At 34.5% G+C, this 16,839-nt stretch overlaps 1 protein-coding gene across 4 annotated transcripts in view; it reads left to right on the top strand.

Moving 5' to 3' along the window:
* The window catches only part of DENND4C (DENN domain containing 4C), a 142,309-nt gene that overhangs the window by 75,651 nt on the left and 49,819 nt on the right, over positions 1-16,839 (top strand). For all 4 annotated transcript variants that reach the window (XM_057724920.1, XM_057724922.1, XM_057724921.1 and 1 more), the window contains 8 exons: positions 4,445-4,590; positions 5,791-5,826; positions 5,914-6,044; positions 7,936-8,068; positions 10,191-10,397; positions 15,166-15,294; positions 15,482-15,626; positions 15,902-16,048. In XM_057724920.1, the coding sequence (XP_057580903.1) occupies positions 4,445-4,590; positions 5,791-5,826; positions 5,914-6,044; positions 7,936-8,068; positions 10,191-10,397; positions 15,166-15,294; positions 15,482-15,626; positions 15,902-16,048 (1,074 nt within the window). The remainder of the gene's footprint in view (positions 1-4,444; positions 4,591-5,790; positions 5,827-5,913; positions 6,045-7,935; positions 8,069-10,190; positions 10,398-15,165; positions 15,295-15,481; positions 15,627-15,901; positions 16,049-16,839) is intronic.

The raw sequence follows: 16,839 nt of genomic DNA, 5'->3' as shown, positions 1-16,839 counted from the left end.
ATGCCCTATCTGCAAATGCAATCACATTTTGAAATCCTGGGAGTTAGGACTTCAGCATAAGAATTTTGAGGTGACACAGTTCAGCCCATAATGGAGTGTTCAGGAAAAAAAGTTTTAATGGTACAGTTTGACCAAGTGAGGAGTTTTAGAGGTGCTGTGGAAGATAAAGCAGAAAGTAAGATTAGAACTCGGATTGTAGGTAGTCTTAAATGCCAGACTAGGAATATGGAGTTTTTCTAACCAACAGTAGTAAGTCACTAATTCATTCTCTCTCTCTCATTCTAAGTAGAAGAGTGGCGTTACTCATGGAATTTAGAAAGATGGATATTTAATTAGTGTCTGAGGCCTAAGGTTTTTGTTAACAGGTAGCATTTGGTCTAACAGGGGATATATACATTTGACAATAAAATAATGCAAATACTAGTTACATTTTACTGAGTGTGTTGTAAAGGAAAGTATTGGTTACAGTGAGAGTGCTAGGTCAGGGAAAGGTTCCCTGAAGAAGTAACAGTTAAGCTTGGGCCTGAAAAATGAATAGGATTTAGCTGTGGGTTTTGGGTTAACTTTTTTTTAGGGATACTTTCACAAACATATATAAAAGTAAACAGAGCAATATTGCTGTCTTCCAACTTCAGCCAGTAGTAGCAATCAACATTGTTGTTTTAGTTTCATCTATCTTTAGTTTACTCTTCCTTCCTCCCTCCCTGTCTCCTCCCCTCCCCCCGCTTTCTAAATTCCAAGTAGGACATCGTTTCACCCATAAACTGTGTTTAGAATATCCTGAATTTATATGTGTTTTTACCTGATTGTATCCCCGTGGTGTTAACATTTTTTTTCATCATCTATATTTCCTGTAAATTTGTGGTTGGATTAAGAGCCACATTGTTCAGAAGAAATATAATGTGAGGCACATATATAATTTGAGATTTTCTAGTAGACACAGTTTTTAAAAAAACAGTAGGGGAAGTTAATTTTAATGATTTGTTTTCTCTGACATATCGAAAATGTATCACTTCAACATCATCAAATTTTTAAAATTTTAATGAAATATTTTACATTCTTTTTCCATCTAAGGCTTTGAAATTGGTATGTATTTTATACTTACAGCACATCTCAGTTTGGACCAGCCACATTTTAATTGCTGAATTGCCACATGTGGGTAGTGGTTACTGAATTAAGCACCACGGATTTAGAGCTTGATTATATTCAGATTGTATTTTCTTGGCAAGTGGTGCTAAAACACATGATGCACAGTACTTCTTATTGCAGGTCTGGCTGTGTCCCACTTTTAGTGTTCCTAAGATTAATCCATGGGTTCAAGTGTTATCATTCATTCGTTATATTGATAGTTTCCTTACCAGTCTTTCATTTAATTGTATTAGCAGCCTTTGCTGATCATTGCCTAGATCCATTAGAAGAAGAAAAAAGACATTTTGTTACCACTTGTCAAGAATAATTTATTTCTAGTATATTGAAGCCTTTCTGAGCTAATTAATACCTGAAGGGGATGTAGTAAGGACCACGACATGTGGAATGCCCTGCAGCATCATAGAAAGAAAGGCTTGAGGGAAAAGTAGCTTAAAAACCATACTTGAAATGGTAGGTGTGAGCCAGCTCCTGTTGGATCTTTTAGGACCAATGAAGAGTTTCCGTCTTTATTCCAAGAGTAATTGCAAGTCAGTGAGGGATATTTAAGTAGGTAATAGGAATAGATTTGCATTTTTAAAAGATCATGTTGAATGTTAAAAAAAACAAAAATCTCTTTGGCTTCTCTGCAAAGATTGAGTTGGAGGCATCCAAAGTATGGATCTACTTATTTGTTGGTTAGTGCATTGGTCCAAATGATCAGTGGAAGTGACCTGAATTAGTTGGTAGTATGAATAGAAGAGTGATTTTTATGAGGTAGATTGAATAGAACTTGGCAGTTGAACATGGGATATAAGGTATAGAGAGATGTCAAGAACAATTTTGAGATTTTTTCTTTAACCACCGAGTGAATGGTTGTGCCCTTTATTGAGAAGGGAGACAGCAGGAAAGGGAAGGGTCTAATTATTTGTTAAGGAAAGGTTTTTAAATTTTATTTATTTTTTATTGAGGTATAATTGATGTACAGTATTTACATGTTATGGGTGTAGAGCATAGTGATTCACAATTTTTAAGAGTTAGACTCCATTTATAGTTATTATAAAATATTGGCTATATTCCCTGTGTTGTATTGTATGTCTTGTAGCTTATTTATTTTATACATTATAGTTTTTATCTCTTAATCACCTACCCCTATCTGACCCCTTCCGTGCTTCCCTCTCCCCACTGGTAACCACTAGTTTGTTTTCTATATCTGTGAGTCTGTTTCTTTTTTATTATATTTACTAATTTGTTTCACTATTTAGATTCTGGATGTAAGTGACAACAGAGAGTATTTTTCTGTGTCTGACTTATTTCACCAAGCATTCTATTCATCCGTGTTGTTGCAAATGGCAGAATTTCATTCTTCTTTATGGATGAGTAATATTCCAGCATGTGTGTGTGTGTGTGTGTGTGTGTGTGTGTGTGTGTGTGTGTGTGTGTGTGTGTGTGTGTGTGTGTATAACACTGCTTCTTTATCCATTCATCTGTTGACCTCTTAGTTTGCTTCCATGTTTTGGCTATTGTAAGTAGTGCTGCTATGAACATTGGGGTGCGTATATCTTTTTGAATTAGTGTTTTTGGTTTTTCTTGATGTATACCCTGGAGTAGAATTGCTGGATCATATGGTAATTCTGTTTCTGGTTTTTTGAGGAACCTCCATACTGCTCTCCACAGTGGCAGCACCGATTTACATTTCTACCAACAGTGTATGAGGGTTCCCTTTTCTCCACATCCTTGCCAGCATTTGTTATTTGTGTTCTTTTTGATGATAGCTGTTCTGACAGGTGTGAGGTAATGTCTCGTTGTGGTTTTGATTTGCATTCTTCTGATGATTAATGATGTTGAGCATCTTTTCATGCGCCTGTTGGCCATCTGAATGTTCTCTTTGGAAAAATGTCTAAGGAAAGGTTTTTTAAAGTGAGAGAGACTTGAGTATACTGGTTAGTAGCTATTAGAGAGGGAGAATTGTCCAGCAAACACTGAAAGGGCTGAAATCCCAGGCTCATGTGGGGGCTTGGCCTGAGATAGGGGGGTCATACTCACTGTAAAACAAGATAAGGAGTAAATGATAGCTGCAGAAAGAGTCATAGATTTTATAGTGACATAATGATGATAGTTCTCATTTAATGATTTTCACAATGATTTTTGCAATATAAAGTATTATCACTCAGGGATGAGAGAGAGAACATGGAGGGAGAGCATTTAAACATTGGAAATAGCTGTGAAAACATGGATAAAGGAAAATTTAGACTTCAGATATGTAGTGGGGTTGCTGATCAGGGATGAAGGTATAAGTGGTTCTGATCCACCTAGTTATATAACACCCCCGCCCCAACTTGTGCTCAGCCACACTGGTGTAGATCCACAGAAAGCAGGCAGTACATTGCTCCAGGGCTAAGTTATACTATGATGAGTTTGACAAAAAAGACAAAAGGGTATAAAAATTGAGAGTGTGACAAGAAAGTAATTGAAATGACGTACGTGGACATGGAATCAGTATTAGAGAGACGTGCCAAGATAGAAGGGTGTATGTAGAACATAAAAAGGTGAGTGGATTGTAGATTTTAATGAGCCTGTCTCCTTCCTTCCCCCATCGCCCTCACAAAAGGCTTGATAGAAAGAACATAGCATGCCAGATAGAAAGGGGTAATGGTCAGGAAATAATATGTAAATTAGAGCTTTAGGAGGCAGAGCTGTTTACAGTGCTACCAAGAAAAGTCCAGGGAGTGTGTAACTATGTGTAGAAGTTGGTGATTGAGGTGGAATAGACCACAGAGCATTGAAAGTTAAGGATTAAAAACTCATTACAATGTTGGATAATTGGTGCTTATGGGTGTTGAAGAAGGATGATAGTAGGAGTTGGAGAGGCGACTTTGAATTAGGTACCCTGCTCTTCAGTGAATGAACGAGAGAGTGTCTATGAAGTCAGTAGGTGCCTACAGTGAGTAGGGAAATAGGTGTAATAATAGCCAGATGAGCAGAAACTTTTATAAGATGATAACAAATAATTATCTGATGGCATTGCAGAGGAAGGACTTGACCCTTCCTGCTTGAGAATATGCAGAGTATCCGAAATTTCTACTTGAGGGGCTCCTTCTAGGAGATTCAGATTTCAGTGAAAAGGTTAATGGTATAAGTTAAGGATTTTTGTGGTTGAATAAGGCAGAAGGGACTATAGTCCCTTTATATATATATAGATAGATATAGATAGATATAGATATATAGAGAGAGAGCAAGAGAGAGAAAATAATATAGATATATGTACATCTAGTTCCACTTTAAAATCTGAATTTAATTCTAATTTTATTTTCTTCAGGATTTTTAAAAAGTCGAGATCGTGCCTATACAAAATTCTACACTCTTTTATCCAAAACACAGATTTTTATTCGTTTCATTGAAGAATGTAGTTTTGTAAGTGATAAAGATACTGGATTGGCTTTTTTTGATGACTGCATAGAAAAGGTAAAAGTTTGTGCTATATATCAGTATTAAGGAAAAACTAACAGTCTGTTTACCTTTATAATCATCGTTATTATCAGCCCACGCGAATGTCCGATTCTAGGCTTAATGGAAGAATTATTTTCCTTTGTGACATGTAGTACTACCATACATAGATAATTTTTCTCTTTGAATCTCACTTTGGTTTTAAGTACTAAAAACATTTCATTGAAGCTCCTAGATTTTTTTTTTGCATGAATAAGATGATTTAGCAGTACGTTAAAAAAAGTTTAGTTTTGGGAATTCCCTGGGAATCCAGTGGTTAGGACTCCATGCTTTCACTGTCCAGGGCCACGGTTCCGTCACTGTTCGGGGAACTAAGATTCTGTAAGCTGCTTTGCGAAACAAAACAAAACAAAACAAAAACAAATGAAACAAAAGTTTAGTTCATTGGGTAGTTAGTTCAGTTAGTCTTTTGTTAATGTTTTTCCAGATAGTTGTGCTAATATATTTATTTTGTCCTAATTGGAAGCAATTTGGAAATATGTTAAATTTTAAAGCCTTACTCACCCATCGTAAGGAAGTTTTAAGTTGATTTTTGACAGTCATAACTCACGTATTTTTTCTCATTTTTAATAGAGCTCTTATTTTTGCTAAGTGAGCCTTGGGGCTGATTGTTTATGCAAACTCCATAGTATTTAAAATTAGAGATTGTATCCAGAAAAGGTAGAATAGTGTGACATTGTAATTTTTGTAGGCTCCTAATGATTCATATATCTTAGAAGACTTGCATAATTTTCTCCATTATATCCATGTGATCTAAAACTCCAGGGATATGATTAAAACTTTTCAACATTTTTGTTTACTTAAATATTGATGCTCCAGTTTCATTCAGTTAGAGAGAAGCTTAGATAATATGCAGGGGTTTAGTAATAATGAAATTTTTTATTTGAGAAACCAGGTTCTCCTTGTGATTGCCCATATTTTGATTCCAAAGAGGGATTTATGAACAAGCTAGTCAAAACAAATTGTTTTCTATCCTAATAGCCATAAGAGAAATATTTTACTTTAGCCTAGTAGTATGAGGGTCACAAAATATATTGTGAACTGTTTCATATCTGCCTAGTATTAATAAAAGGATAGTTTTTTAAGTAAGAATTTAAGATAATCTCTATTAAATTCACAATAGACATTTTCACTAAGAATTCTTTTCTTTTTTTCTAGTTGTTTCCTGATAAAGGCACAGAGAAAACAGATAAGGTATTTTTTTCTTAAATTTAAGTTTTAACATTTCAGAATCAGGTCTTGCTTATATGCACATTAATTGGAGAAAATAATTATTTTTAGGTTGATTTTGATTCAGCAGAAGATACCAAATTGATAGAGCTAGATGATTCACAGAAAAGTGAGCACACTGTATTCATAATGCCACCTGAGCCACCTCCTGATGATGGAAAGGATCTGTCACCAAAGTACAGGTAGCAGGAATTTTTTAAAGAGTCGTTTGGGCACAGCTTTAATAATTTGATCTTTTGCAATTATTAGTAGATATGTATATTAATCATTTATGAAGGTCATTTTGGAAATGTATTCAGTGAACTAATGGAGATGAATATTTTCTGGAGATATCACCAGGTATTGTAACTTAAGAATTGGACAGCCCTGTTGGAAGGTAAGCCAGATGTTGATCACTGTTAACATAAACATTTACCATATTATAATCTTTAAAAATTTCATTTCTGAAGAAGAAAAAATTTACTTTTGTGAGGTCCTCCTTCTCTTTGGGGGGTTTTGTTGTCAGTATAAGGTCTGTGAAATTCTTATGCATTAGTAAGATATCAGAGAAAACCTAGAGGCCAGGAATCATATTTTATTAAACACATAGGATTTGGATGGGAATCTTTTAAGAAATTAAAATGTTTTATTGTTTATTATTATGATCATGATAATACCATTTAATAAGCTTAGAAAATCAAACAAAAAAACTAGCACATCATTTTAGAACCAATACTTAATGTCTGTTAATTGTATGTATATCTTTTTTGTCTTTTTGTACATAAATTTGCACTTACCATACTTGAAACAAATATTAGTTCATCTTGCACATATTCTTTGTGACGTGTTTGCCTTTAATGATCTGAATGTTTTTCCATGCCAATAAATATTTTTGTGCCATATGATTTTGAATAACCACATTGCATGCATTTATTGTGATCTGTTAAACTAGTCTCCTGTGGATTTATTTGCAGGTCTTTTCTATCTGTATCTTTGTGTGTATACACAGGTATTTGCTTAGGCTGTATTCATAAAAGAATTTCTGTGGCAAAGGGAATATAAAATAAGTGTTTTCCAAAAATATAGAATTAATATATAATCTCACCAGGACTGCATAAGAATGAAAAATGTATACCTGAGCTTGAGTGGTTTAAGTGCTATTTTGACTGCATGTTAATTATAGAACTCCTTTTTACTTTGGCTTTAATCAGTATACACTGGAATGCAGGTATTGACAAATAAGTAAATCAAATAGGAAAGGCAATATATTCCAGAAAAAAATTGGCCAAAGGAAATAAGTAGGCAATTTCTGAGAAGAAATGCCAATAGTCGATAATATGAAAGTATGTTAAGCTTTTCTAGTATTTAAAGAAATGCAAACCAAATGATGAGTAGAAGCATTTTTAATCAGTTTGAGGATAGGCTGTCCTACTAGTTAGAATGTATTTTAGAGTGTATGTAAGTATAACCTCTCTGGAAATAATTTGATAGTGATTATAATAATTTTAATTTTCTTGATAAACATTTACCATAGAAAACTTTGTTATTGGGCATTATTCCAAGAAATTAAGCAAAAGTATTCACAAAGATAAATATACAGAGATACTTAATTGCAAAAATTGAGAAATAACCTAAAAATGTCCAACAGTAAAGAATTGGTTAAATTATGGCACATCCCTAATATAAAAATATTATGGATTTTTTCCTTTTAAATATGAATGCAAAGTACTTTTATAAAGAAAAACAAAATTACAAAGTATACTAAATGTTATTTTTTAATATAAATTATCATTGAACACATGGATTCTGTTGAAAGGGTTATTAATTCTTCTGTCAAGATATCAGGGTTTTCTGTGTTCGAGGGATTGGTTGAAAATAACATATAGGATGGGGAGGGGCCAAAGTTTCCATGTAGATAGTCTGTGTATCTTATAATTACATCATCTTATTTTTGAAAAAAAAATTTCTGTACAAGGATTTTGGAGAATAATATTGGGTACATTTGAGGTTTAGAAATATTCACCTAAATTCTGGCATAATATAAAGAGTTAATGTATTTTAAATCAGCAGTTCTATTTTTGCTTTTTATTTTAGTTACAAATACTTTCCAAGACTGGACCTTAAGCTTTTTGACAGACCACAGGAGTTGAAACTTTGTTTTAGTAGACACCCTACTGGGAGTAGCATTACAAACAGTCCAGCTCTCATGGCTAAGAGAACTAAACAGGTCAGATATTCTTTATCTAATTTAAAATGTGAACTATGTATATGTGATATGCAGCTCATAGTTTAGACTTACCACCTACAGCAATCATTTGAAGACCTACTATGGTTGTTAATGAATTAAAATTGATTTCTCACAACCCTACTTATAATATTGAGGCTGAAGTTTTTGAATATTTGTGTTTATGTTCTAAGAGGACCTTGGGAACTAAATACACTTAAGAAAAACTTTATTGAAATATAATTCACATACCATTCACTTTTATCTGTATTCACTGGCTTTTAGTATATTCACAGGTTGTACAGCCAACACCACAATCAATTATAGAACGTTTTCGTCACCCTAAAAGGAAAGCCTGTACCCCTAAGCTGTTAACCCCCCATTTCCTCCATCTTCCACAGCCCCAGGCAGTCACTAATCTATTTTCTGCCTCTATAGTTTTGCCTATTCTGAGTATTTCATAAAAATGGAATTGTACAGTATGCGGCCTTTTGTGACTGGCTTCTTTCACTTAGCATAATGTTTTTAAGGTTCATCTGTGTTGCAGAATGTATCACTATTTCATGTATTTTTATTGCTGAATAATATTCCATTGTGTGGAATATTTTATTTATCCATTCATGTGCATGTGGGTGGTTCCTGCTTTTTGGCTATTATGCATAGTACTGCTGTAAACATTTGTGTACAAGTGTTTATGTGATTGTATGTTTTCATTTCTTTGGATATATGCCTAAAGTAGAATAGCTGTGTCATATAGTAACTCTGTGTTTAACCTGAGAAATTGTCAGACTGTTTTCCTAAGTGGGTACACCATTTAAAATTCCCACAAGCAGTGGGATTTTCACCACATACTTGTTAATTCTTGTTCTATCTTTTTGATTATTGCCTTCCTGTTGTTTTTGAAGTGGTATCTTGTGATTTTGATTTTCCCTCATGGTTAATATAAATATATTTTATACTGAATATTACATTCTAAAGGGAGTTAACTTAGGACAACCTAGACATCTTGCTTTAATACTGTATCTGATTTAGGTATAAACAGTTAAACTGTGGTTAGGTGGAGTTAAAGTTAAACATCCTTTATACATATACTGGTATTTTGGGGGTCTACAGAACATGGAAAATTTCAGAATGAAATTCTTAGTTCAGGTTTTACCACTTCATGTACAGTCCCTCAAATCCTGTGGTGATCCTTAATACCATATAGTACACAATTCTATCAGTGTTGTCTGAGGGGAATTTTTTTTTAACTGTTATCAGCTTAATAAAGGCAAGGTTTTTAAATAGAAGAATTTTGCTACTAAGTGTTTAAATCTCATTTTCACCAGATTTTTTTTTCCAGGCAAGTCTCTTGGAAATAGAGCTCATAACAGTATGTTTATTTAGAACGCATCCAGCAGAGGGATCTTCAGTGTAAGACAGACAGTGGCAGCCTGACATGTGTGGAGGGCTCTGTAGTTTGTGGGAATATGTAGAGTTTGATAAAGCTTGGCAGGTGGCTTTGATACCTTTTTCTCTCTCCCACCTAAATCAGAATGAAAATCAGAAGTAGAAAACATGCCTGTGAAACTATTAGTAGGAAGGTCTGTGATCTTTCTCAGACTATGTTGCCTGCAAAGGAATAGGTCTTTATAACAAATCAGTCAGTGAAGGAATGAACACAAAAGGTAGAGTGGAAATCTTGGTGGGGAATAGCCTACGGTATTTTAAACTTTTTAGCAGGGAGAAGAGTGAGAAGACTGACTTTTTAAGAATGATATTGTAGAACTCATAAGCTGTAAATAGTTAAATCCCTTTCATTCATCAGTCATATGAGTGCCTTCTATGTGAAGGGCACTTAATTACCCATATAAATAATATGAATGATCTCTGCTTTTAAGGAATTTCTAGTCTACTAGGAGACACATGCTTGCCAAAAAATAGTTAAAATACAGTATAAAATGCTTCTGTAGAAAGAACTATGTGGCACTAAGTAGGAAGCCATTCACAAAAGCAAAACTATGAAATGCTTGATTTTAGAGTCAAATTTTACATTAAATTCTTCTCTCCCTTTTACTTCTCAGTTTTCCTGTCACCCTAATGAATTTTAGTGAATGTCATAATGTTTTATTTATTCTCTTTCTAGGAGATAAAAACAGCTCATAAGTTGGCGAAGCGATGTTATACAAATCCACCACAATGGGCCAAGTGTCTCTTCAGTCATTGTTACAGTTTATGGTTTATTTGTCTCCCAGCCTATGTTAGAGTTTCTCATCCTAAGGTCAGAGCACTTCAGCAGGCATATGATGTACTTATTAAGATGAGGAAAACAGATGTGGATCCTCTAGATGAGGCAAGTATAACAAATTATTGCTACTAAGATAAATTTTATTTGTAACTTAAAGAAAATTTAGGTCTCAGTTGCTTTCCAGTATCCTCAGATATTTTCATTAAGTAGCGAAGGTAAAATTGTTATCCTGTTTCATAGAGCTAATACTTATTGTTTATTTTAAAATACATTTATTTAAAAATTATTGCTTTGAAATGCAGCAGAGACTGCCTGACTTAAACCAGATTGTTTGCCCTTGATAAATAATTTTATCCTTATAACTTTATTAGGAGCAAACAGGCTTTTAGTAGTAGCTCTCCATGTAGGATCTGTGTCCTAGGTGAGTTATATAACCTGTCTGTGTTTCAGATTATGTATCTGAAAATGGAGGTCTTAGTTTCTCAACCTTGGCACTGTTGACATTTTGGCCCACATAATTATTTATTGTGGGGTCCTATACTGTACGTGGTATAATGTTTAGCAGCATCCCTGGCCTCTACCCACCCACTAGATGCCAGTAGCTCCGTGCAATCAAAAATGTCTGCAAACATTGCCAGATGTCCCCTGGAGGATAAAATTGCCCCACTGGTGTATATAACGATATTTAGTTCCTTTCCTCAGATGGTTGATTTGATGGTTGAATAAGTTAATGTGTATAATGTGCCTAGACAAGTGCCTGGCTGATAGTAAGCCCTCAGTAAACAGTGTGCTAAATCTCCTAAGCCTCAGAACCAGCCTCAGAGATAGCTAGTGGTATTATGCAATTAATGATTGAAGAAACAGAGTTACTTATTTAGCCCTTCTCTTTGCCATTTTTCCCTTTAAAAATTATTTGTTGGTGTTAAAATAACTATAAATGATATTTAGAACCAGATTAGAATTTAAAAAATAGTTGGAATAAAAATTCAGAGTAGTGGGTGTTTCGGGAGAAGGAGAGAGCGCAAGGTTAGAAGAGGAATGTGACTGAAGAGGGGCACATTGTAGGCTTCAGCAGTAACTGCAATTTTCTCCTCTTTGAAAATGAAAAAGATCTGAAACCGATAAAGCATGTATGTTATTAAGATATGATAATGCTTGTGAGCGTACTAAAATTCGTTTTTCTCTAAGTATTATCTGTATGTTATAAAAAACCTTTTCAAATAAAAAGATAAAGTTATAAAACAAGTACTAAAATATCCATTCTTACATTCAATTATATTTTCTCTCATCTGATGTTTATAGAACTATTTAGAAATTAAAAGTGCTTGATTGGAATTAGTGTTTTGTCTGTATTGTAAAGCAACTATACTCCAATAAAAGTTTTTTTAAAAAGTGAAGAAAATGAAAAAAAAAGTGTCTTGTACCTCATACATTTTAATGTTTTAAAAATTTTATCCTGATAGTTTTTATATCTAAGATATATTTTAAGATGTGCTTTAGCTTTGTAAAGCATAGAATATTTTTTTTCTTTTTTTTAAAGTTTATTTATTTATTGGCTGTGTTGGGTCTTTGCTGCTGTACACCGGCTTTCTCCAGTGGTGAGCGGGGGCTACTCTTTGTTGTGGGGTGCAGGCTTCTCATTGCCGTGGCTTCTCTTGCTGCAGAGCACGGGCTCTAGGTGTGCGGGCTTCAGTAGTTGCTGCGTGTGGGCTCGGTAGTTGTGGCTCAAGGGCTCTAGAGCACAGGCTCAGTAATTGTGGCTCACGGGCTTAGTTGCTCCGCGGCATGTGGGATCTTCCCAGACCAGAGATGGAACCTGTGTCCCCTGCATTGGCAGGCGGATTCTTAACCACTGCACCACCAGGGAAGCCCAAGCATAGAATATTTTTAAAGTGTTTAAAATATGCTCTATGAGAGAGCTGGTATTCATTATGTTATTGCATTCTGAACTCAGAGTACAATACTTGAGTTTCTTTGGTAAGTTCATAAGACAAATTGCCTGAAAAGTAATCTCCTCTTTAGATATTAGGGTTCTACGGTAGTCTTTGTTACAACTAATTATATTCTCTTGTTTTCTAACATGCAACAATTATGACTAGTAAGCTACAAAACTTTTTTAGACTATTTTCCCAATAAACGCTATGATAGGAGACTTAAAATTTGGAGGTTAATTTGTTGTATTTCTGCTTCTAACAAGTTATATTGACAGATTTGTAGTCACCTAAAGTAATTACATCTCTACAACTGGAAGAAAGAAATGTTTTTTTATTTTAAAACTTGATGCATATTTGCTTGGCATTTTGATGCATATTAATTATTTATTGATTACACGTAGAATAGCACATTAAAATTTTCACAGTATTTTTATGTACATTATTTCCTTTGGTATTCCCAGCAACTCAATGAGGCAATTATATATTAGCTACATTTTACAAAGAAAGAAATTTGAAACTTAGGTGAAATGACATACACATAAGGCCACCTAGCAAGTAAGTGGTTTTGATTTTTAGGTTCATACTCCATTAGAACCCACTGTTTCATTCATGTGCTTAATGTTTTAATTTAATAGATTAGTGTTCTGCATGTTATGTTTGTAAAAGTTGTAATAACATAGATTTTTAAATAAAACTTATAGAAGACCCAGAAATAGAATATGCCATGTAGGCTAAATTAATGTTAAAATGCATAATGCGTTTTGCTTTTAATACTATTTTCTAAATTTTTAATGGAAATTAAATGTTTGTGTCAGGCTTATTCTTACATTGTCTCATTAGTCTATTCATATAGATACTGTTGTACATTGCTGAAGTAACAGACCACCCCAGAACTTAGTAGCTTAAAATAACCATTTTAATAAATCTTTTTATTTGCTGAGAATCCAGGAAGGATTTGGCTGATTTTTCTGCTCCACGTTGCATTAACTAGAATCACTTCATTGTAGTCAGTGGCTAGCTGGTCTGATCTGGAACGTTCAAGACAGCTTAACTCAAATGCCAGCCAGGTACCTTGGCAAGGTTATCTGGAAGGCTGGGCTAAAGTGGACCCCCTAATTCCTCCATGTAGTGTCAGTCCTCTTCATGTGGTACTTGGGTTTTTCCCAAGTGCTATCATAGCTTAGCACTCCAAGAGCATTTGTTTCAAGAGAGAGGAAGTGGAAATTGACCTTTCTTAAGCCAAGAAACTGGTACAGTTGTCACTTCAGGCAAATTCTGTTGGTCATGCAATCTCAGAGGCTTTCCCCCTCAGTTCAAGGGGAAGGGACATGGACCTCTCAATGGGAGGAGTAGCAAAGAGTTTGTGCCCCTCTTTTATCTACTATAGATATCCAAAAGGTATCATGTTGTATGCAACAAAATACTGCAATTGAAAAACTATATCCCTGGCATTATTACTGTTTCTTTAGTTTGGTACCTGGCTCTTATACAGGTAAGCCCAGAAGGTTGGAGGAATACTTTATACACTTCAGAATAAATTAATTGTCAAGAATGATTTTGGAAAATTCAGATTAATCCCAACTTGACAGAGAAAGTGATATACTTCTTCATGGCTCATGGAATCTTAGAGTAGAATAGGACTTCAAGATACTTTGGTAAAACTTCAACCTAAACCTGAGATGTTGAAAGTCTGTAACATGTGCAGCCTTGCCTATGCTTGAGTTGGCTCTTAATGTTGGAAAGTGTGTGTTTTATGCTGAATTCAGTTCCACCTCCTTATGGCTTTTTGGGGATTGCAGAAGCTGTTTACTGCTTCTTTTAAGTGACAACTATTCAGATATTTGAAGAACTCTCCTGGGCCACATTCTTCTTAATCATGTTATACGTCTTACTTAGTTCCACCATTTGTTCCTAATTTATGTAGCTTCCTAACACTTCTTTAACCTAGTCATTCATGAAGTTGCTCTAACACTTTCTGAACTCCTCTGCTCCTAAATTAAACTCTCCGTTTCTAGCTTTATAGTACTCATCTTTATGATCATCTGCCTCCTCACATCTCTTTCCCTACTTCATCTCTTGAATAAAATATCCTTTCTCAAATCTTGTCACTTTCCCCTTTAGTAGAGAACGCAACTTGGCTTTATGGTACTTACAATTGTTAAACAACTCTGTTATAAACAAAGGACATTTTACAAGTCCCAAGAAGAGTCTCTTTTTTTATGTAAATTTTCTTATTCTCAAATTTAAGTATAGTAGTCTTTGGCTGCTGTGTTCACTACTCTTGTAAACTGGCTTTCCTCTTTGCCTGGAATCCATGAGATTCCTGTTTCATTCTCCATGGTTTCTACTGTTGTCCTCTAAATGTGATATTCTGACTTTTAGAAGTTCCCTGTTGAGTTGTCCTCTTATGATCAAATCTAGCCCTCTTCAGTAAACACATATTCTGAGAAAAGCCTTTGCTAATAATATTACAGTGTTTTTAACTTTCTTCTCATACTTTTCTAGGACACGGGTTTATAGAATCCCTTTTGTTATGTAGGCATCCTGGAGATGTAAGCATCCTGGAGATGCTGTTCCTTTGGCATAAAATATGGAATGTGATTTGGGAGAGAGCTATTTTAATCATGCTTGATTTTAAAAATGAACTCCTTCTCAAATTATGGAAAATAATAGTTGTTCTCTTTGTGTAAACTTAGTTACTGAAACAAATGGCACACATGCCCATAGGTCTCATGTGGAAAAGTTAATAATGCTGGTACTTCCATCAATGAATAGGTTTAAAAATAGTTTACCAAGACTCTCAAACCAGAACAAAGGAGAAAATAGTAATAACTATTGCTTAGTAACTTTGGAAAGAATTGAGTAAAGTCATTTAAAAATCTCTACAGGTCACAGACTAATATGCTAATTATTGATGCTTTGATGTTATTTTTTGTCAGGTGTGCTATCGAGTAGTAATGCAGCTTTGTGGACTTTGGAGTCATCCTGTTTTAGCAGTGAGAGTTTTATTTGAAATGAAAACTGCTAAAATAAAGCCAAATGCTATTACTTATGGCTATTATAATAAGGTAAGCAGGATTGACATTAGGCAATATATGCTGCTTATTAAGATTGATAAATTTTTTATACCTTTTAAGAAACTTCTTTTAGAGGTTTTGCGGTAGAATTCTTTTTGTAAATATTTTATGTGTATGTATATTTTTAAAATTCAAATATTCCTAATAATCATTGTTTTAACCTTTATTTTACCTTTAGGTAGTTTTGGAGAGCCCGTGGCCTAGCAGTACCCGCAGTGGTATCTTCTTATGGACGAAGGTACGGAATGTGGTACGTGGCTTGGCACAATTTAGGCAGCCGCTTAAAAATACCGTGCAAAAGTCACAGGTCTCCTCAATATCAGGTAATAAATGTGATTGGAAAGATACTTTCTTGCTGAACCATAAGCTTTATAGGCATATGAATCTTTAATTATATGAGGCAGGAAACGTAAATGAAATTCTAGTTGATATTTTTATATACTACTAAAGATAGAGGTTGCCTCAGTCCAAAATTATTTTCTTCTTTCACAAATTAAAAAAGTATTCTGCAATTTTAAATGAACTGTGAGTCACTCATGTTTAGTTTCAGAGATTACCAGTGCATGAGTAGTTGAATTACCGTTGTCCTTATCTTTAGCTCCTCAGAATGCCACAGGTGGAAGTGATGGCGACACGGTGAGCCACGGTAGTGTGGACAGTTCTAATGATGCTAACAGTGGGGAGCACACAGTCTTCGTCAGAGATTTAATCAGGCTTGATTCCACTGATAATCACTCTAGCACAGGTACTAAAAGCTGGATTTGACTAACCCTTCGCTTACTCTCATGTTGAATCTTCCACTTTTTAAAAAAGCTTTTACCTTCCTCTATCAAGTTTGTGCAATATGAGTACCTTAAAAATACCATGTATAAATAAGGGGAGAAAGTACATCTCTGATTGCAGATCACTTCTCTTTCCTATGGTATAAAATAAACTTTGGAGTGCTGTGCAAGAGGCTCTCACATGGTACTTCTTTGTGTTTGTTCATCATTAATTTGTGAAAGTATGTGATATAATCGTTAGGAATTGTGAGCTGAGGAACTTGACGGTTAGTGACACAATTGCAGATCTGTTTTTCATTAAGTGGATAATATATATTAAAAGTTTGAGATTATGAATATTAAAGAGGGAAGAAAATAAGTCACATACCATGAGAAAAATGTATTCTTTGCACAGTCATTACTTTAAATGACACTTTTTAAAATCTGAGAAACTATTGAAGCTACTTTTACATTACAAAGCTAAGGGCTTAATCTCTGTCCTCTGAAGTAGAAATAAGGTTAATCAAAGTAGCATGTTGAGTAGATATATGTGTGTTGCACATCCTTCTTGTGTTTTTCTTTTTTGTTGTTATTGTTAATATCTCAAGCCTTTCTTTAAAAAGAATTCTGAGTCTAATTCCTGTGCTTCATCTGATGAACTTGTCTCGGTGACTGAAGTTTCCTTTTCTCTGCTCTTTGTTGCTCTGCTTTTTGCTCTGTGCTGTTTCTTGATGCTGCATTTGTCCTTGGCTCTCATGGTGTGGGGTGCAGACAG

The sequence above is a fragment of the Hippopotamus amphibius genome, chromosome 2 (assembly GCF_030028045.1).
Source record: "Hippopotamus amphibius kiboko isolate mHipAmp2 chromosome 2, mHipAmp2.hap2, whole genome shotgun sequence".
Taxonomy (NCBI): Eukaryota; Metazoa; Chordata; class Mammalia; order Artiodactyla; family Hippopotamidae; genus Hippopotamus; species Hippopotamus amphibius.
Note: the sequence above shows the minus strand (reverse complement) of the source record. Positions and strands in the feature narration are given on the sequence as shown.